Raw genomic sequence first — 23299 nt, forward strand, 5'->3', positions numbered from 1 at the left:
ACCATTTGGGGTTTAAAGTTGCCGTGCAACTCAGCTCACACTGTAATAGAGGTAAGGCTGCATTTTTCCGCAGTCAGAAATCTTTATCTCTGCCTAAGTGGTTGTGCCGGGGGAATCCGCTCACTTCATGGCACTTTGTCTCACTGCCTGCATTTTTTAACGCCTTCTAATTTATGAAAATCAAAGCTGGAGTGGAGACCATGATTTGCTCCAAAGTAGTACCAAAGTGCCAGTCCTGTGGGATTGGGTTAATGGACAGGCATACACTCTAGTTTCTACAACTAAAATATATGTGTTTTACTGGTTTGCATTTGAAGTTCTAACACAGACTTCTCCTTTGCTTGACAGCGATGTAGATCAGTTACCTGTAAAAGATCTCTTCCATCTCAAGAAAATTACAAGAAGCAATACTGATGAAATGGACACAAGGATGAGAGATACAGGGAATGATAGTGCCAGTACTGCTCCTAGAAGCACAGAGGAGTCTCTTTCTGAAGATGTGTTCACGGAATCGGAACTTTCTCCAATACGAGAGGAGCTTGTTTCTTCTGATGAGCTTCGGCAAGATAAATCTTCTGGTGCTTCATTGGAATCTGTCCAGACAGTAAACCAAACTGGTGCAGAACCTGTCACGATTGTTGCAGATTTAGTTAATGTTGTTGGTGATGTAAATTCCAGTGTAGAACTGTCTGTGAATGATGATAGCAAGTCTGTTAGTGATACTATGGACTCAGAAGCCTCTCAGAGAGCGCTGAAAGAGGTAGAATGCACTGTAGGAGGAAATGCTGCCGACGCTCAAGAAACACATGATGGCACAGATCTAAAGGTTGGCACAGATCAGGAATCTGTGATAGAAAATGTACCGGACAGCGAGGAATGTTTGCACTCTGAAGAAAAGGATTCCAAAAAAGAAATTCCAAATAAGGGAAATTTTATGGGAGAGCCAACTCGGGATTCTGAGACGGATGTTGAGGAGCTACGGAAACTTTGGAAGAGCCATACTATGCAACAAACCAAACAGCAAAGGGACAACATGCACCAGGACAACATGCACCAAGATGCACACAAAGAAATGAAGCACAAAGTGGCAACAGCAGATGGAACAATAGAAAGTAAGGAGTTTGATGTTCAGACTATAAACTGCAAATGTTTGGTTTTTGAAAAAACTTGTCTGTATGAGGGAGAGGGTATATTCAGATTTTCTTGTTCCATGTCCAACTGACCCAGGTCAATCACATGCTAGTGTAAAATACCTTATATTCCAATATCCAGGAGGAAAATGACCACCTGAACTGGCTGAAGTAAGAATAAATTACAAATGCCTATTGGAGGAAAGTAATGGTAACCTTTAGCTTTGAATACTAGACAGCTAACAATGAGCAGAATCCTCACCTTGAATTCTGCAAAGGGACAAGGAGCCATGGACAGAAACATAGTTTTTGTTCTAGCTGAATGAACCTGTCAGAGATATAAGGGTTATGTTGTCAATGGGTTATAGTACAGTAACTCATTAAAATACAGTAGCTTTGTGATCTGTACCCTGATTAATACCATTAAGCTAAAAAATCCCTTTATTGTCAAAGTGGATGTTGAAGCCATTCTATAAGAAAGCCTTTTGTGACATACACTTGGCTTGACAGAGTGGATGGTAGGTCCTAATTGGACTGAATTTTAAATTAGGTAAGTGCCCTGTTTCTACTTTCTGTTCTTATATGTAGTCAGATTGCTAAGTTAACTTCTATGTAATGATGTAAGCACTGTGCTCCAGTATAAGGATTACCTAGACTAGTAGGAAGTTGTGTTTGTCCCATCTTTTGAAGGCACCATGAGAGTCAACAAGTACCTCAGAGGGTCCAGGGCCAGCAGGAAACATTTCTAAATTATTCACCAGTTACAGTGAATATGAATTTTTTGTAAACTGTCCAATACATTAGCTTTGTCTAGTAGTAAAACTCAAAGAGTTCAGAATTCTTACACTGGTAAGAAAGGGTAATCATGGGAGCTGTCCAGATATCCAGCAGGAGCTGGTTCCAATGGCATGATGTGATGGAAGGAAGGGGATGCTAAAGATCTTCAAGATCTATTTTAAGACTGTTTTCCTTTAAAATAAGATAGTAATAAGTTTTCCTGATATTTCATAAAAGCAGAGATGAAAAATAAGGAGCAGAGAATTGGTAATCCTAAACATAATACTTAAATACCAAAGCAATGCACTGGGGGAAGGTGGAAATAGCGGCAGTCAGATCTTGTGCCCCTAAACTGTTCTAGACAGTATTAGGTAGGATTTCTCAGTAGCACCTGCTTAAAGGAAATTTTCTTACATTGCGGTATACCTGTGCTTTTGGATCATGGCAATAGACGTTGCGCATCATTAGGACTGCTACTTGGAAACAACATTGGGAGACTAGAGCATCTGAAGAATGGATTGCAGAATGTTGGGCCAAAGCAGGAGCCTTTCTCCAATTTTGCCTGTATGCTTTTGAGCAAACTGAGCTATTCCTTCTTTCTGTTAGTTTTATACCACTCCAGATCTAATGGCATAACTGGACTAAAGTAGTTACATAAGGTAAAATAACAATATATCTCTAAATACAAAGCAGATTTCCATATTAAAAAATCAGTGTGAGAGAAAGGGGGAAAAATGTATAGTGGTACTTTACTGGAAGAGTTTGTGGGATACTATATGAAACTTCGATCCCAGTGACCAGTTTAACCTTTTTTTCTTTTTGCTATTATTACCATACTTATCAACTGTAATTGTGCTAATTAACATTAGTAGGTGTATACCTTCCTCTTTTGATAATCCCTGCAATTTTCACTCTTGATTACCGTTTGTGATGTAAATAAAACTTGATTGTACAATAAGCTTTTAGTATCGCATGAACTCAAGCTTCTTCGACGTGGTCTCTGTCTTCAACACAAATGGGCTATGTGCCTGCATTGAGACCTCATTGGAAAATAACAAGCTCAATTCTCCTGCTTTGGGTGGGAACCCCGCCCCCCTCTGCTATATGTGGCTGCGCCACTCTTCATCCCCTCAGTCTCTCTTCATCCGCGCTTCAGTGAACATGGTAGAGTCTGCAGCTTGGCAACGAGTAGGATCTTGTAATCCCCTTGTTGTGTTCTCCCTGCTTCTTTACAAATTTCATTTTTTCGTTTCTTTAATCTTCACATAATAGCAATTTTATTGGCTTTTTTTTTTTTTTTTTTGCGGGTTTGCGGGTTTTCCCGTTTTCTTGGAGCTCCGATCCTGGCTGGGACGGAGCATGGTGGCTGGCTGGCCTTTGGCTTCTATGCCGGGCATGATGAACTTTAAAATATGCACTCGTTGCGAATCTAAGATCCCTTCCCTCAATATTCGTACCGAGTATCTCTTGTGCTTGGAGGAATACTACATTGTTGAGGCCTGTCTTCATTGCCAGAAGTTCACAAGGCAGGCTCGCAAGAATAGGGCTTCTCGCCTGTGTGCAGTCCTATGGGATCTGGCCCTTTGTTCTTTGGAAGCCTTACCATTGAAGTGGTCCATAATAAATGGCTTCATTGGTACAGTCGGAATGTGCGGCATCTGCTCCTGTGGAGACCAAAAACCTGTCCCTGCATCCTCTACCGCTCGGCCTTTGACAGCATCGAGTGAGCTGGTATGCTCGGAAGACCTCCCTCACCCTCAGGCGCCGTTGGTACCGAAGGCCTCCCTGAATTCCTCAGAATCGGTACCGAAGATAAAAAAGAAGCTGAAGCTGCATCGTGACTTGCCGTTGGTTCGACACTTTCCTCGTCTACCCAAGAAGAAGAAGAAAACAGCAGAGGTTTCTGATTGGAGGCCCCGGTTGGCAAGAAGGCTAAGGTGGCCTCGGATCACCCTGTACAGAAGTCATTGGTGTCAACAAGGTCTAGTTTGCCTGTGACGGCTGAGTCGGTGGATTTGGCCCATGATCGAGCTAGATCGAGTAGGGAACGCTCAGTGGCGTTGGGTGAACCAGGTTATGCGTCATCAGAAGATCAGGCCTGTTCTCCAGCCAAGCCCGCAGAAGATGCATCGTGGATGCCTAGGTGCTGGTCGCTGCCTTGGAAGCACCAAGAGAGTGTCCCTCTTAGAGAACATGGTACCTGTTGGGTCTCAGAAGAACGCTCCTCAGCTTACAGACAGGATCGGTCCTCGGACCGTCGTGATCAATCTTATCAAGATTGATACTGGGCATGTATATGCGCAAAAATGGAAAGACACTAAAATGCCCTCAAAAGAAGACTGGTTGATAATTTTGGAATATGCCGAAATGGCAAAGCTTACAGCATTTATAAGAGACAAAAATCTGGAATGTTTTAAAGATGAGTGGGAACCATTTTTGCTTTACTTAAGGAATTATTTTTGAAATATAGTAATAACAGCAGGTTGGGTAGGGTAAAATCAAGTAGTATTGTGGAGTATGTATGTTTTGAATTATTATAACAATGGTTTATATATATAGTTATTGTGAACCGCGCAGATAAGCAAGCGGGAAGTCAATATTCACTTATGTGTAGAAATTAGATAAATGAATGCAATTTGAATGTAAAAGCGATTGTAAAATCCAATAAAATTTAAAATGCAGAAAAAAATACAATTTTTTAAAAAGAGATCAATACCAGTCACAGGACTATCGCTCTCCCTTGGTTGACATTGAGCCTTCATATGGCGAGTGGCCCTGGGACTCTGGATTGTACGATCGATACCATGGAGACAATCAGTGTGACTATTCAGACTATGTTTGATCCCGCTATGGGTCCACTTCACAAAAAGGTCCATGTATGGACACACAGTAATGATGAGGGGATGGCATGAACCCTCCTCACACTCGGAAGGGAGGCCACATTCTCGTTCACCAATACGTCCCTCTAGGGATGGATACAAGTGACACAACCCCCCCCCCTTTTGGTGCCGGTGCATCAAGCTACCGTACCCATTCAAGAACTTTCCGCTTTGATGCCGGACAATCTGGGCAGCAAACCGGGCTCGCCTTTGGGTTAGACACTTGTGGTTCAGGACCATTTGGCTCCCCAGGAGCCCGAGTAGGAGAGTGATGCCAACTCTCAGGACCCTGAGGTGGTTTTGCTAGGCTCGTCTCTGCTCGATATACAGTCAGACTCGAAGCCTGTCTCCCCGTGACCTGAATGGTTTCGGATTTGGGGGTGAGTCTCGGTACCCAACAGAAGGGAGAACTGGACCCTTTATTTAGCCTCATTGATTCGAAAGCCAAGATACCAGTCACTTTGCCCCTGAACTTAGCATTGTTAAAGATTGTGCGGGCTCACTGGAAGAAGCTGGCGATACTTTCTCAACCAAACAGGCGTATGGAGAATTTCTACTGGGTGCAACTGCAAGAGGATACACCTTTTTGAAAAACCATCTCACTCTGAATTCTATTGTTGTGTAGCCCTTACAAAGCACCAGAGGTCACGGACAGTCAGCACAGAGCGATAAAGAAGGAAGGAAATTGGACTCCTTCGGGAGGCGACTTCACTCAGCCTCAGCCCTGCACTTGCGGGTAGCCAATTATTAGAATTATAATGCCCAATATAACCACTTCTTGTGGGAGAAGGTGGGTCCCTTTCTGGATTTCCTTCCACAGGGCAAGAGGGATCCAGCAAAAGCTTCTTTCTGTGAGGCCATTCGGGTGGCAAAACAGGAACTCTGCTCAGCTTGACATTCGGTAGAATGTGCGGTTAAGGTAATGGCCACATCAGTGGCGCTCAGACAACACGTTTGATTGCGTTCATCAGGTCTGCACTATGAGGCCCGGGCTAAAGTCGAGGACCTGCCCTTCTAAGGTTTTAGCCTTTTCTCTGAACAGACTGATGATACACTCCAGAACGTTCAGAAATTGAGGAGCACAGCCTGCACTATGTCATATGCTTCGTCAGCTAGCAAAACACAGAGAACTGCCAAATGGTCACCTTATCAACCACAGAAGGCCCCTTCCCAGCAACAGTCGCCTTCGAAATGGTCCTTTTGTGGCAACAAATTCCATGTCATGTGGCCAGCCCAGTAAGCCAGCCTTTCAGAAGGAGCGCCCAAGGCACTCCCTTTCAAGCCCCTTGAGCCTGGTGGGTGGTCACAACAGACACATCAGAGCTCAGTTGGGGAGCACACCTGGATGGGCTTCGTCTGAGTGGACACTGGTCCCCCAAACAGAGGACTCAACACATCAGTTATCAAGAGCTTTTGGCCATTTTCAAAGCTCTCAAAGGCTTCCTGCCCCTGGTTGGGGGTCATTCCGTGATAATACAAACAGACAATACGACGGCAAAAGTCTTCTGTTAATGTCTCTGGACCTGTGGCATTCATGTGTGGCACATGCAGTGTCACCTCAGGCAGTTCATGTTCAGGGTGTGCTGAATGTCCAAGCTTTCATCCCTTAAGGTATATTTGGCTGCCATTGTGATGCGTTCCCCCGTTGGCCCGGCTTCTTGGGTTAAAGACCCGGTGGTGAAAAGTTTCCTTAAAGATTTAACACACATGTTCCCAGACGATCTGGTTATGTCACCGGCTTGGGACCTGTCAGTTGTACTGGCTGGTCTACTGTGACCGCTGTTTGAGCCTTGGCTCTCCTCCAGGAGGGTGAGTGAGTTAAGGTCCCTGAGGACTGACCAACTATACCTTCAGTCCCATAAGGACAAGGTTCCTGCCCAAAGTGGTGTCAATGTTTCACCGCCTGTTCCCGCATACTTTCCCCGTGTTTTCCCCCAAATCCTTCATCGGATGCAGAAAGGTTACACCGTTTGGACGTTCAAAGGACATTGTCCTTCTACGTTCAGAGGTCTGCTAAATGGAAGAAATCTTCTTCCTTGTTCATTCTGTACGATGGGCCACTTAAAGGTCTACAAGCTTCAGCCCAGTCCATGTCTAGATGGATAGTTTCCACAATTGAGCTTTGTTATCAATTGGCTTATAAGCAGTTGCCTGCGACAGTTAAGGCACACTCTCTTCGATCTATGGAGGCCTCTGTGGCCTTTGATCGTGCAGTCCCGTTTGATGCTTTGTGTCAGGCAGAAAACTTTCTGAAAGATTATATTTGTTGCTGTTCTTCCTTCCTCCTTGGGTGCTAGCTTGTTATGCACCCATTTGTGTAGAAGACAGAGATGACGTCAAAGAACAACAGGTTACTCAGCTGTAACTTTGGTTCTTCAAGTGGTCATTTGTACTTCTGCACACCCTCCCATCCTCCCTGCGGTGTTCACTGAAGCTGGACTCTGTGACTGAGGGGATGAGGAGTGGTGCAGCCACATATAACGGTTGGGGGCAGGGTTCCCACCCAAAGCAGGAGAATTGAGCTTGTTAGGTTCCAATGAGGTCTCTGCACAGGCGCATAGCCCATTTGTGTAGAAGTACAGATGGCCAATAGAAGAACCAAAGTTACAGGTGAGTAACCTGTTGTTCCTGCTATACAAGAAATGCACATAAAAAGATGCATATATCATATTGTAATAAATGACACATGGAAAGGAAAGCATTATTAAAAATATATATTAGCTTAGGTTGTAAAGATGCTATACGAAAATATCAGAATTATCTGGATTGTATGTCTAGTCATGTATATCTGATGCCTAACTACATATGTAGTGTTCGAAATGTAGCCCAAAAGGAGCTTGTGAAATGCTAGGCTTGTCTGGGGTTTCTAGGTCACCACTGCCTAGAGGCTTTCAGGGCTAATAAAAGCTTTTTATTGCAATGAGGCTCTCCGACTTTGTGGAATTTAACAGAGTTGGATGGTCCAGTCAGGAGCACTCGATTTATCTGAATGCCAAAGACTTTATAGAGAATTTATTTCACTGTGCTTGTGTGTGTGTGTGTGTCTTGGTGTGTGTCTTGCTTCTTGGACAACAGGGCATGACTTCCCTGATTGATTTTTATTTCTATCCCACCATTCTTCCAACATGGAACTCAAGGTGGCTGATACCAGCTACTGAACATTATTATATTGGTTGGAAGGTTTGGTTCTCATAACAGAGCTGTTAACTTGGATGAGACTGTAGCTCAGTGCAGAGCATCTGCTTTGCAAGTAGTAGGTCTCGGGTTCAATTCAGGGCATCCCCAGGCAGGGCTGGGGAAGATTCATCTCTGAAACTCTGAACTGCTGCTGCCAGTCAGTGTAGGCAATACTGAGCTAGACAGGTCAATGACTGGCTTGGCATAAGGCAGCTTCCCTATGTATGCTGAGCCATTGTAAAGGCAGAACCGTTACCAAACAGATAGAAATTGTTTGTGAGCAAACATTGGGTGCTTGTTGTATTTTAAGGAGCCTGGGAAGAAAGGCATTCATGTTTTATAGAACCATCTTCTCTTTTGCAAACCTGGGTAGGAAGCAGAGATGCATGTTTCAGGTGATAGCCCTAACCTTGAATGTAGTGACAGGTATACAGTAATGTCTTAGCTGTGGAACTCATGGGGTTGAGCTAGACCATTCCAACCCTCTCTCAGCTTAGCCTACCTAACATCTTGGTTGTTTAAAATGTACACAAGTAACAGGGTGTGTGAGTAAAAGAGTGATAGACACATGGTCAAAATTTACTTAAAGTAGTTTCCCTTGTATGCCTGCATGTATTGTGTTAATGATACACTTATACTAAATAAAACAGTATTAATGCATATTAACTAGCTGGTCAAACTGGCCAAGCAAGGTTTGACATTTAATGTCTTTTTAATCAATGAAAGGTTCTCTTATGAAGGAGAAGAGAAGACATCGATTACACAAGTTCCTGTGTCTCAGAGTTGGCAAACCAATGAGGAAAACATTTGTATCTCAGGCCAGTTCATTAATGCAGCAATATGCACAGAGAGATAAGAAACATGAGTATTGGTTTGCTGTACCACAGGAGAGGTAAGACTGAGTGCTTTCTCCTTAAATATAATAATTATCAAATATATTCTTTCTCAGCTTTCCATTTTTTTAATTGTTGCTTTTGTTGGCATACCGAAGCATTACACTTTCCCACCAATACTCGGACTTTGCCTATAGCAGAACAGTTTAGATTTATTGCATGTTACCATGTTGGAGTTTTACTTTTCCCCCCACGTTGCATCACGTTATCTATATGCTTATCATGTATACTTTGGTTATTCCAAAACCTCTTAATTTGTAATAGCTCCATTGAGTTCAGTGATCTTGAATAATGCAGCAATGGAAGCTGCATCCTCACAGCAGCAAGCTGCATTTAAGGTAACTGGAGGCTTCCCCACTGCTGCTGTGATCACGTTGGGGTGGGTGGGGAGTGGTTTTAAGGAAACTTGAAATCTGCCTCTGAAAATGCTGTGTACCTTCCAAAAACATGTCCCTGGAGGCTGCACGGTGCTCAGGGGCATATTTTTGGGAAGCACAGGGCATGTCTGGAGGCAGAGAAGATTGCTAGAAGTTCTCTCTCTCTCTCTCTTTCTCTCTCTCTCTCTCTCTCTCTCTCTCTCTCACACACACACACACACACACACACACACACACACACACACACACAGTGGTAGCGGGGAACTCACCATAGCTGCTGGTGCATCCATGCTGCCTTAGGATGTGATTACTCTGAGTTTGTTTGTTTGTTTGTTTGTTTATCTATCAAATTTATACCCCGCCCAAACTTGCGTCTATGGGCGGCCAACAATTAAAACACATATAAAAGTTAAAACAATACAATAATTTAAAAACCATAAAATTAAACAAACAGTATTTTTTTAAAAATTAAAAACCTGAGAAAGCTTGGGTAAAAAACGAGTTTTCAAATGTTTTTTTTAAAATAGCCAGAGATGGGGAGGAGCATAACTCAGCAGTTGTGGCTCAATGCAGTGGGCTTAGCTGGGATATATGAGTATGTGGTTGGAACTCTGTCACCTTTGGGGTTGTCACTAATCCATTTCAGATAATTTTCTAATCTATGGTTAGGAAGATTGGAAACAAGCTGTGGGTGTGCACGTTTCGGTTTCTCTAATGCAAACAAAACATTTGCTGTTCTCGGATTTGGAAACTCACCTTAAACTATAGTTTACAGTTTTGGAATTGTCAAACTGTGGCTTGCCCCCTAATTAGGATGTTCTAGTGAACTGGCTTGTTCATGATAGTGAAGCTACATGTGAGCAGTGGGGAGGAAGAAAACTAACCCTGTCACTTGTTTCCAGTGATTTTAGAGGATTGTTTGATTGGGCCACTGTCTTGGCCTCAGTGGCAGTACTGCAGAGGATACAGAGTAGAGATTCAGGTTTGACAAAGAGATGAATAAATAGAGATGGTGAAATGTAATGATACACAGAACATGGAGGTTCACACCATGAGGTGGTGAAAAAGGTTACTAGAACACTCTGTGATATGCCCGTACTGTATAGCTACAGCTTAAAATAAATTTCTTCCAGAAATGTGCTCTCAAACTAAATTTGAATACCAGATTTTGTATCAAGAAATGGATGTTGGAGAGTGCTCATGCAACTTCTTTTGTATTGTACTAATATAGTTTCATCTGACAATTAACTACTGCATAAGTGGCTAAAGATAGCTCTTAGCAGTTATTTAGGATTTCCTCTTCCCAAATGAACTGCCTCTGTTCAACAATCGAGGCTTTATTGATGGTGGCCCCCACCATCTGAGGTATGGCAGATGGTGAGTGGTGAGAGACAGATGCTACTTAAATTCAGTGGCTAGATTGTGGTATGCCTTCCGCAAATGGGTCCACCTCACGATAGCCTTTCTGTGTATGGCCAAAACATGGTTTTTTAAGGAAAGCCTTTGGGCTCAATTTGGCCAGCAGAAGTGTGTGGTGTTGTGATAATTCTTAGTATGTTTACATCCCCCCCCCTAAGCATTTTCTCATGGGAAGTCAGGAGTTAAAGACAAAACAGGAAAATAGCTTTTCAGGAAAATCTAAGCATCCCCTATTGACAAAATGAATAAACAACAGTCCAAAAAGTACAGACAGTCAAGTACTTTCAACAAACTCCAAGTTCATAAAATGTTTTGCAAGTTGCAAGCACGGCCTGAAAAGTAATTAACTGACCCTTTTTTTCCCCCCACCATAAAGGACTGAGCATCTGTATGCATTTTTTGTTCAGTGGAGTCCAGATATATATGTAGAAGATACTGGGGAGACAAGTAGAGAGCCTGGTTTTATAGTAGTAAAAAAAATAGAGTCTGAAGCCGGTGAGGATTCGGTTAATGAAGCAGCTGCTAAAGAGTGGGAGGTAAGTGCTCTTAACATTATTTAAGGACTGTATAATTTAAAGCTTTTGTTTAAAAACATTTCACCTTTCCACGTAGATGAAGGAGAAATACAGGGAAAATATTGCACAATGTAATGTGTAAATACACATGCTGTGATCATTCAGTTCTATAACTTTTGCCACCAGAATGCTTTTCTTTAATCTGCCAGCCCAAGCAACATTTAACCTAATTTATTTCTACCCTGCTAATGTACTGCAATCTGTATTTATGTTTAGGGTATCTTGGGCTGTACAGTGTGTTAGACAAATGTGTATAATAATGGTAGTCTAGCCCTTCTTAAACCTGAAAACCTACCTCAGGAGGGTATAAATGTGATGGTGCTAAATCCTTTCCCTGTAGCCTTTCTCTTATCTCAGGCTGCTCCCCATTCCCAGTGGTTCAGATGTATGTTTGCTGGCAAAAATTAAGCACCCTCCCTCCTTTTCCTCCTTCCTAAACTTCTCCATCTTCTGCAGTTTGCATGTAATTTGTATGTATGTTCTGTGTGCACAGACTCACAGTTTAAATACAGTTGTGTACTTCAGTTTTAGTGGTCAAAAGAACTGATGGATTTGCAGTTAAGGAGTCTAATGCAAAACTGTTGCTGCAGAGATACCAATGTACTACAGTTCTGTGGTGTCTCTCTGCATCTTATAGTGCATCACCATGAGCAATACATGAGAATTAAAATAGATGTGTATGTTAATTGACCACACCGTGTTAGATTACTGTAACAAAAAGCTACCTTGTAGATGTAATTTACAAATCTTACTGCTGAGGTGAAAAATAAAGTCTGGTAAATATTGGGGGGGGGGGGGTGTTAACGTATTATCTTAACTGTACATTAGGTAATTTCCTAAATGTGCATCTGAACATTCTACATAACATTGTGTGGCGCATATGTTTGAGGCATGCCTATGAAGACGGATACATAGCTTGTTTCTTATGTTAATGATTGTGCAAAGTTGAATGTTGGTTGTAGATGTTGGTCTCGATTCGGAATGTTGATGGTGGTCTTGATCTGACTGTAATAGTGTGTTTCTGCTGGACTTGCATCAGAATCTGCTGTATTGTTTGAAAACTACAAAGATATAAAGTTGAACATCATATTTTCTCTATTTTACACTTCTGTAAATACAGCTTCTTAAAAATAAGAATTACATAAGTTAAACTGCAATATTTATTATATTATTATACAGTCATTCTTCTATATTTTTAAAGTTGCCACTTTAGGAGTCTAATGCAATATTTTCCATAGAGCAAACTTGGTGGTTGATTTTGAATAAATAAATACATCTGAACTTGAGCCCACCACAAACTGTGTTTGGTTGGGGATCAAATAATCAAGACTGACACCATAGTTTGAAGTTGGTTTGCATTGATAGGTTTGTGCTGGCTGTGATTTACAACCTGTCTGAATTTACACTCAACAAACCATAGTTAAGCCATTGCTGCACCATAGAGACAGGAATGAACTTCTGACTTTATGAAGCCAAGCTCTATAGCAACACTGTAGTAATGAAATATTTTTCAAAATAAACTTTCAAAATGGCACTGTTGCTGCAGACATTAGCTGTAGCAGCACTTCAGCACTGCTGCTCCCAGTAGGCGATGGCCACCATTTTCTTCTCTGAAATGCTCCAGAAAAGCGTTCCACCAGGAAAAGCAGGCCTGAAATGTTGCAGAGGCAGCACTGTCTTTTTAAGAAAAAAGAATTCTCACTATATTGTTGTTAAGCTACTTCTTCAGTGCTAAAAATGTTTGTGGGTCTCCCCCCGCCCCCAAAGGGCCCCAGCTTGGTGAACTAGAAAAACAAACAAACAGCCCAGCACTAGTAGAAATAAATAGTGAAACCAACCATTTTCTATCTTCACTGCAAGCAGTAGGGCATGTGTTACTGGAAGTGTATATTGTACATTTGTGGTTTAGTTTGCATAGAGAAAAAATAGCATTAATTCACCCTTTTTTTTCTTTGCCAAAGTGGAAGAAATCTGTTAGCAGCCTGAAACTTGTGGGCAGTGTGGCCAGAACCTACGGGGTATACTCATGAGTCAAATGGTCCATAACCCAAAATTTAGCTTAAAAAAAGCCAAATCTGGCAATAGATCTTGTGGGTTCAGTTACTCCTAGTGAAGATGAAAACATGAAGAGTTAGTGTGGGCACCCTTGAATAACTGGGGTGGTAATGTGTACAAATGGTTCAGCTGCTCATGGTTACTTAATGCATGCTCTCTTTAAATAGCAATGTGGTTACTCACTTTAATGAACTAATTTTTCTAGAAATCCTTGATGTTAAGGCTAAGATGTCAGTCAAAAGGCATCAAAACTAACTCAAAATTCATAACCAGGAAACTTTTGTCTTCTCTACCCATTCAGATGAAATTATTATTGTCAAGTGTCTAAGCCTCTGTTTTGTTGTTCTGCTGCTGCTCAGACAGAAAGAAAGGAGGGACTTCAGCGAAACAGACTAAAAGTGGGAAAGCAACACACCTCCCTCTGTAGAAAATGTGCCAAAACTATAGCACTTAGTTGGGAGTAGGGATATAAGTAACACAATGTTGTGCCAATGTGGGGTTTCCCACACAAACAGCTGTTCAAATGCCACTTGTATTAGCAGGAGGATCTTTCATACGTGCAAAGAGAGAATTGCCAAGGAAGTCTAAAACAGACACTTTAAACTTCAGAAGAGGAATCTACTCTAAAATGAGGAGTTCGAAAAGAAAACTGAAAGGGAAAATCAGAGTCACTTTGCTCCAGAATTCATGGAGTTTATTTAAAATGGCAATAATAGAAGCCCGGTTAGAATGTATACCAACAAGGAGGAAAGATGCCACCAAGTATGGGATGATGCCAGCATGGCAAACAAGTAACGTCAAGGAAGCTATAAAGGGGTAGAAGACTGTTTTCAGAAATTGGAAGGCCTGCACACTTGAAGAGAACAGAAGGAATACAAAATCTGGCAGAAGAAATGCAAGGAGACAATAATGGATGCGAAAAGAGAATTTGAGGAACATTTAGCTAAAAGTATCATTGGGAATAACAAAAATGTCTTCATCACAAGCAGGAAACCTGCCAGGGAAGTGGTTGGACCCTTAGATGATGAGGGAGTGAAAGGGATTATTGAGGATATGGAGATTGCAGAGAAGATAAATGAATTATTTCCATCAGTCTTCACGGTAAAAGATACTGTGTCTGGACCAAGCTTCTCAGGGACAGAAGCTAAAGAACTGAGTCAGAGGTGACGAGAGATGACATGCATGGTGTGGAGAAGGTTGATAAAGAGAATTTTTTTTCATGAGAAAACACTAGAGCCAGGGGTCATCCCATGAAACTGATTGCCAAGAAATCCAGGACCAACAGAAAGTACTTTTTCACACAATGCATAATTAACCTATCGAATTCTCTGCCACAGGATGTTGTGACAACCAACAGCCTGGATGGGCTTTGGATAAATTCATGGAGGACAGGTCTATCAATGGCTACTAATCTGAAGGCTATGGGCCACATCCAGCCTCTGTCAGAGGCAAGATGCCTCTAAATACTTGTTTCAGGGAAGCAACAGTAAGAGAGAGGGCATGCCCTTAGCTCTTGCCTGTGGCTTCCCAGAGGCATCTGGTAGACCAGTGTTTCTCAACCACCGGTCCATGGACTGGTGCCGGTCCAGGAGGAGTTGAGTGCCAGTCTGTGCTGGTCCATGAGGAATTAAACCCCCTCCCCCACAAAAAATCAATGTTGAGTCAGTGAGGGCAGCTGTTGCCGGGAGCTCTCCAGAGTGCATTTCTAGGCAGGCAGCCCCACTGCTGGGATTATGTTCATTTTGCTTCCTCGAAATGAACATAATCCCAGCAGTGAGGGCTGCTTGCCTAGAAATGGACTCCAGAGGCAGTGGCCTCCACCGGCTCAAAATTGTTTTGTGGGGGGTGGGGTGAGAGGGGCAACCCCTTTACTAACTACTGGTCTGGGAAACTACGCACAATGAATGTACCATCCCATGACTCCAAAAATGTTGAAAAACACTGTGGTAGACCACTATGTGAAACAGGATGTTGGACTTTCTAGGCCTCGGGCCTGATCCAGCAGGGCTGTTCTTATGTTGTGATTTTTCACAGAATAGGCGTCATGAATTTAAGTAGATGTCCAACATTATTCAGCTCATGTGATTTTCACATGACAGTTTCTGCACAGTTCCAAAAACATCTGGAACTATTCAGTTCAGATGTAATTTGCAACCATGGTTTCCCACTATGTACATGAGCAGGCACAGGCACTCTTGTTTTACCCAACTACATTTGGAAAAAACCACAGTTCCCAAAGTTCATACATAGCAGAGAACAGTTGTTTGTTACAACCCTAAAGTTGGAAGTATGTGATGGAGGATGGGATGTGGAGTGCTTGTTGTTCTAATAGGAAACCATGGTTTTCTGTTTCCAGAAGCAGCTACTAACTCTCAAGGAACTGCAAGAGAAGTTACTACTAAACTGGAATAACATAACTTTGACGCAAAGTCTAGTATGTGTCTGAATAGTTCTTTCACAGGCTGTTTAGAAAGAAGCATTGACTGTGGGCAACATCCCATATAGTTAGTCATGATTAAGCACCACTGAAATCGATGAAACAAGTGAGTAGTGAGTAACTTAATTTCACTGGGACTTAGTTATGTCTAACTTAGTCTGAATGTTGCCCTGTATTAATAAAAGCAGTGCATGAAAGGTTTACTGGAAATATTAACTATTATGAAATTGCAGTAAAATACTTCCTAATAATTGACCCATTTCTGATTATTAATAGACACTGGAAAGGCCTCTTATTCTTTAAGTTATAAGAAGGTTTTACTAGATTAAGTTTGTGAATAATTTTTGCATACAAACTAGCCAAGGACACAGTAGCCACTGCATGTTTACCTCGGAGTAATGGAGTTGGTAGAGTCTGGATACTAAATATATGTTTATCTTCATCTCTCAATGCAATGAAAATTGAAATATTTTTCAAAACGCACCCTGCCTGTCGTGACCGACAGACCAAGGTCAAGATGTGTTTTGACAAGTTCGGAACAGATGACAGAGTGGGGAAATGAAGTGCGAAAAAACTTAAAGAAGCAGGCTTCTTAATGTGTGGAGAGAGCTTTGTAAGCCATTTCTTGCCTTATATCCATTTCAGGGGCAGTATTGACATTTAGTGTTGACTCCTTAGCATACCGTGCTTCTTAAGCACTCGTGTAGCTCTGCCTTGCTTACTAAACTGATTATATTCTTTATTCAATTAACTGTTGCATCTCTCTTATTGAGGGGGAAAAGTGCATTTTTAAAAACTTACTCTGTATTTGAGGGTCACATCTTTCTCTGAACTCCTCCAGAAGTCCATACAGCTATCCATTTTAGCATTGCTGCCATTTTACACTGAATCATTGGGATGGCAAAAGATGTAAAACCTAAGGAATTATAGACAGTGTAATGTGTTGGCATCTACAAACCTGAACTAACGTTTTGTAACAAACTTGGGCAACGTTGCTTTCCCCAGAGGCATGTACTGTACACTATTATGGATTTGGGATTAACTGTGTTGCAATTTGCAACATACTGTTTTTATAAAAACAGTAAAAACAACTTGGATCTTGTAAATACTGACTTTTTTACAGTGGGACCTTGGTATGTGCCTCTTGCCGGTTGTATGATAAAAGATTCTCCTTAAATAACACCCATCAAAACATATCAAAGGTAAAGTGTGCCATCAAGTCGATTTTGACTCCTGGAGCCCACAGACCCCTGTGGTTTTCTTTTTGGTAGACTACAGGAGGGGTTTACCATTGCCTCCTCCCGTGCAATATGAGATGAGATGATGCCTTTCAGCATCTTCCTATATCACTGCTACCCAATATAGTACTAGCAGGGATTCGAACCAGCAACCTTCTGCTTGTTAGTCAAGCATTTCCCCACTGCGTCATTAGGTGGCTCAAAACATATCTAGATAATATAAATTCACTGTCTCCTTATGTTATTCTATGCCTTTGTAATCTAAGCATTTGTCATCTTTTTTAAATAAAACACATCTAGGACCATACAGTCAATTAAACTACACTGATAAGTGACTCTAAAGATTTATAAATTAGCTATCATTTGACACGAGAGCAGGGCTGCACAACCCTGGCCATCCAGTATTGTTGGACTACAACTCCAATCACCTTCTGCCACAGTGGTCAGTAGGCGGGTGTGATGGGAGTTGTAGTCCAGCAGAGCTGGAGGGCTGAGATTGTGCAGCCCTGCGCTGTGAGAGTTATATCAGCACAACCGCTTGAGGCACGTAATATAATTAAAGCTCTGGGGGCCTGACTTGCATCACAGTACAAACAATTCATTTTTTGTGCACACATTTTAAAACTTCCTGCAGTCCTTGAGAAACTGGATTTTTATTTTATTTTTTACACAAATAAGACTTTCCAGTTAGGATTATTGACTGAAAAGTGACAAGCTTGATTCTTCCACCTAGTCTTCCTTATAAAGCTAGCAAAGTGCCTGTCAAGATGAGTAAGTGGAGGAAAGGGCAGCATATTGCAGCGGATCCTGGTCACCTTGAAGGGGTTATAAGCTCGCTGCCTCTGAGGCGTTGCAAAGGTAAATGACTGTGCTGTAGCACAGAGGCCAGCAATTTCCCTCTCTTCTCCTGAAAGTGCGGGAAAGTAAGGGAAAGCATTGAGCCCCCCGTAGCTTGTTGACTCTGTGAAAAATGGATTCTAGGGTAGGACTTGTTCACCACTCTCTCAACAAGTTCTTATAGGCTAAAATGCTCACCAGCTCCTTGGAACAAGAACAAGATCCGCTTTTACAAAGAGAAAAGGGGGTTTGTGTGTGTACAACATTTGTGCAAGTATAAACTTCCCACACTAGTATAAATTATCCTTGCCTGCCCCACTCTAGCACTAGACCCAAAATCATTAATTTGGGTGGGGAGGGAATGGGGAAATTTTTATTTCCTTTATTTTCCAGTAGCATCTTTTTTCATGACATCTATGGGCTTATCGTTTTTGTTAAATTTACAATATATACAAATGGAATGATGTATCATCCCTCCCTAGATGCCCAGATAATATCTTCTCTTTCAAAATTCCCTTTGTCTGTTGTACTGAAACCCTCATTTTACATCTGAGAAAATTTTAATGTCGCAGGCCACAGTCCGCCTGCACATCACAGCTTTCTCTGGTTGTCACCCCAACCATATAGCATTTTTTAGTTTCTCTTTACCAACGCTGCTGATCTTTGCTACTTGGATGTATGGCCTACTGCCCATAAAAGCCAAGATGGGCAATGCATTTGCAACAGTGTATGTTTCTTAAACGCAGTGTATGTTTTTGCTGTCAAAAACTGAGGTATAATAAGTTTCTCTTAAATGCCTGAGGTTTGGGGGGTTTGTTTTTTGGTTTTTTGTTTTGCAAGACCAGCAATTGTAGAACACAGAAATAGCACATGCTGAACTGCAACTGTATTTTACTGAGCATGACCAGTGAATTGCAAAAAACTGCAGTTGTCACTGAATGTTTTTAAATATGAAACATCACTGTTCTGATTTTCTTGGAAAACAAAGGTAACTTCTTGTTCTGACATACTTCTCATTAGATTTTAAGAATTTCTGTCTCTTTAAATTATCTAGCTTTTTAGCACTTTGCACCACAACCGCTCTTGAATATAGAAAGCATTTTTTCTCTTGTTCATTCACTAGACAAGACACACGGCAGGAGTACATACTGTACACTGATTAGCTCTTTATCCTGTCAATCAACTGTGTGTGCCTAGCAAACTACTCTGTCTCCTAGCAAGGCTTCGGCTGTGCCTGGAATGGAGAGCAAGTAGAGAGAATGCAGGAGGGAAATCATCACATGAAGCTAAAATAACCTTAACTTATTTTCCGAAGGAAATGATTCGTTTATGGTATGGCAAGAAGGGAAGAAAACACCACTCAGTGAAAAATAAATATACCCTGGTAATTCTTCTGAGAAGTATTTCTACTAATGTTTTGGTTTCTCATTTTGATGATGTGGTAAACAGAATTAATTTCTGATGATCTAAGATTCATTGCAGAGTTCTAAATTTTAGGTAGTTGTTATAAAGGTGCTGTAATTCTGAATTATACTACATAATAGTTGAACTTTTGTAACTTGAGAATGTGGTTTATCGACACAGGATGTATAATTGCTTGTAGTAGGTTTTGAAGGAAATGCTTTTTAGGGAGTTTGTAATAACTTGCTTGTGTGTGTGTGTGTGTGTGTGTGTGTGTATAGATAGATAGATAGATAGATAGATAGATCCAGATTAATACTATGTTTTTGTTAATCGTAAATAGTTGCCTTGCGATTATTCTCTATGCCTTTTTGGATGCTAATATGAAGTGTGGAGAATTGTGTCAAGGGTCTCTTGAGATTGTTCCCGGGTGCTTAGTAAACAAAACTCTTATCTCTTAATTTTACTAGGTTTAATTTTATACATTGGGGTGCTCTCTTGAAAATAAAGTGTAGGAAGCAAATAATTCTGTTGAGGATGTTTAATTTTTTGTTAACAATTTTTTTTGTAAAACCATGGAAGATGGTCACTGGAGGTCTGGTTCATTATTGGAGCTTAGCAAGTCCCCCAGTGATACTGCCAGAAACAGAGAGCAAACTATATATATTGAGAGGAGTTTTGTGCTAATTTGGGACCATTTATTACATGTTTTAGAACATGCATTAAATGTGTTGGAGATTGTACATGATGTGTTTGTAGTCTTCCTATAACTTGTCATTTTTTGGGTGATGTATCAATTTTATATTCAGGGTGTACTTTTTCCACAGTAAGCAATTTTAATTGTACTTTTTTCAAACACTATAGATGCTTAGTTTGTCCTTCGTATTTCAGGATAAACTGATGTAAGAATTGTAGAATCTGAAATGGCCTTAACGGATAGGATTGTTTTTGGAAATAAAAATTTTCTGTGACTTGATATGTATTCATTTGTTCATAAAGGAAAGTTGTCTGGATTGGATGTTCAGGGATTGTCATTGCATTCTACACTTTTTTGTTTAGAGAGAAACATGGTATAATTGGGGGGAAATTGGTTTTTCCAAGAGGTGCTGCTTTGCAAGGAAATCAAGAACTCAAAGGCTGCAGTATTGCATTTTGTTGTTTTTTTCCAACATGCTGAGGCCCATAATCTCTTATTTGCTATAAAACCAGGTGCTATGCTTTGCAATTGTATCTGAACTGTGTGACTGAAACTGTAAATGTGAGTGACTGGTTTAACTGTCCCACACAACTAAAGGCGCAGTTAGCACTATAAAGTACAAGGCGATGGTGGGTGTAAGATCTGACTCAAATACTTTACATAGTTGAGATGCTTTCTCTTAACTCTGCAGGAAACGAAGGCAAAGAACATTATTAAAACTATTACATGAAACTCTGTAATAAATATTTGTGTGACCACTTATGAGACTACAGTGATCTTTCTTACAGATATCAGATTTGTTGGGATTTTTTTGTATCCTACTCCGTCCCAAGCTGCCATATACTGAGTCAGACCATAGGTCCATCTAGCTCAGTATTGTCTACTATACAGACTGGCAGCAGCTTTTCCAAGGCTGCAGGCAGGAATCTCTCTCAGCCTTATCTTGGAGATGCTGCCAGGGAGGGAACATGGAACCTTCTGCAATTCTCAGAGCGGCTCCATCCCCTGAGGGGAATATCTTACAGTGATCACACATCAGGTATCTCTTTCATATGCAACCAGGGCGGACCCTGCTTAGCTAAGAGGACAAGTCATGCTTGCTGCCACAAGACCAGCTCTCCTCTCCAATCTTGAACACACTATATAGCATTTTCCCGAAGTGTTTAGTCCTGCCCCAAATGGCTCACAGTATTAAATACCCTGCTTATTTGGTATTAAAATATTGCAGAAAGCTGCTAAGTATTGTTTTGCTACTTGAGAGATGCAGTCCATGTCGGGGGTAACATGGTTTCATTGTTGAATTTCAGATTCACTATACAGTAGCTTAATAATATTAGACTCCAGAAGTAAACTTGTAAGTTTCTTATATGGTATGATTTCACTGTAATAATGGTCTAGCAATATACCTAGTCTACTTAAATATTGAAAAAGAAGCCAGTTCCTAAAGTTGCATTTATTTTGCTTTCATTCATTTGAAACAAATATGTACTTAACGTTCATCTCTTTGTGTGGCTATTTTCAAAAATCACCTTGAAAGCATGGCTAAATAATGGTGTGTGTTAGATCACATGCTAATGCAAGAGTGACTAGTGCTTCTGTACTTCTGGTCTCTTTCTACAACATAATTTGTGTGAGGTTTATAAAGTAGCAGATAGTCCTAATCGTAAAGTCCTTGGCTATAAAACCTAGCCAAGAGGACTAATCTCACTAGCCTACTATTATAGAGCTATCAGCATATTTTAAAAAGCAGATTAGATCCTATGAAAAAAAACAAATTATTCTAATAGACCAATTTAACATGTATTGAGAACAGTATCCCAGCACCCTCTTAGTGTCCCCCATACCAAAACTGGGAGTGAAACCAAATATGAAAACTGGTTCAGATAATTGTTTTTTTTTTTTTAAGTGAACTGAAACTAAACCTAAAGCCTATTGAAACCCAAAGCAAACCCCTGAACAGACAAACAGGGGTGGGAGGAGAGCTGGTCTTGTGGTAGCAAGCATGACATGTCCCCTTTGCTAAGCAGGGTCTGCCCTGGTTGCATATGAATGGGAGACCTGACGTGTGAGCACTGTAAGATATTCCCCTTAGGGGATGGAATTGCTCTGGGAAGAGCATCTAGGTTCCAAGTTTCCTCCCTGGCATCTCCTGAGAAAGATTCCTGCCTGCAATCTTGGAGAAGCCACTGCCTCTTGGAGAAGCCACTGCCTCTTGGAGAAGCCACTGCCAGTCTGTGCAGACAATACTGAGCTAGATGGCCCAGTGGTCTGACTCGCTAGATGGCAGCTTCCTATGTTCCTATCAGTGTTCTCTCTAATTTTTTTCAACTGTGTCCAATGAGTTTTGTTCTGGGCGGGAGTATCAAGGCAGTGTGTGCACACGTATATTCAGAATGGGGCCTTCCTGATTCAGTCTGAGCAGGATCTAAAATTAACTGAGTGGACATTAAAAAAACTTGTGAGTGCAAGCATGTGCACACGCCTTAGAGGGAACACTGGTTCCTATGTAAACCTCTGAACATACTGTACAAAGTACATTTTCAAAGAGTGCATAATCAACTTCTGGAATTCTCTTGCCACAAGTTGTGGTGACAGTCAACAGCCTGGATGGGCTTTGGATAACTTCATGGAGGAGAGGTCTATCAGTGGCTACTACTCTGAGGGCTATAGGCCACCTCCAGCCTCAGAAGCAGGATGTCTCTGAATATCAGTGGCAGGGGAGTGAGGGCATGCCCTCAGCTCCTGCCTTTGGGCTTCCCAGAGGCATCTTGTGGGGTACTGTGTGAAACAGGATGCTGGGCTAGATGGGCCTTAGGCCTGATCCAGTGGGCTGTTCTTATGTTAAAGTGATAACCAGTTCATAACCATAACAAATAATCCTCAAAGGATTATTCTGAGAGGTGATGAGGACTCATCTCTGCTCCAGCTATATCTGGTTAGCCTGTATTTCATAGGGAGCCGTTTGGAAAGAAGAGAAGCAGGAGAAATTGATAGGCAGAGTTTATGACTGGTAGTCGTTGTGGCACTCAAGTGACAGCTGGTGCAGCAACAAGTCCCCATTGTGGAGGGTTCTTGAGCTGATGCTGAAAGCTTCTTGTGTTTCGTTGGGACTACAGTTCCTCCTTGCTGCCATTACATTATCTATCTATCTTCTATATATATTTATTTCTCCTAGGCGTACCCATCGCTAATCCCATGTGTGGCAGCTCTCCTGAGAAGCTGCTGGACAAATGACAGGACGCAGAAAAAACGGCCGCTGGGATGAGGAGGCGGTAGTGGCAGCCTGGCTGCTAGGATGAGGCGGCGGTGGCGGGCCCAGTCACCAGGATGAGGCTGCTGCCGACATGAGGCAGCGGTGGTGGGCCCGGCCCAAACGCCAACATGCAGCAGTGGGCCGGGATGAGGTG

General features: G+C 41.6%; 1 protein-coding gene across 5 annotated transcripts in view; it reads left to right on the forward strand.

Annotated features, from left to right (window-relative positions):
• The window catches only part of OXR1 (oxidation resistance 1), a 377112-nt gene that overhangs the window by 334376 nt on the left and 19437 nt on the right, over positions 1-23299 (forward strand). For 3 of the 5 annotated variants that reach the window (XM_053243630.1, XM_053243631.1, XM_053243634.1), the window contains 3 exons: positions 349-1112; positions 8690-8855; positions 11029-11188. In XM_053243630.1, the coding sequence (XP_053099605.1) occupies positions 349-1112; positions 8690-8855; positions 11029-11188 (1090 nt within the window). Of the gene's footprint in view, positions 1-348; positions 1113-8689; positions 8856-11028; positions 11189-18996; positions 19179-23299 lie in introns of those variants that run through there. The other 2 variants (XM_053243632.1, XM_053243633.1) reach the window with 2 other exon arrangements.

The sequence above is a fragment of the Hemicordylus capensis genome, chromosome 4, assembly GCF_027244095.1.
Source record: "Hemicordylus capensis ecotype Gifberg chromosome 4, rHemCap1.1.pri, whole genome shotgun sequence".
NCBI classification, from domain to species: Eukaryota; Metazoa; Chordata; class Lepidosauria; order Squamata; family Cordylidae; genus Hemicordylus; species Hemicordylus capensis.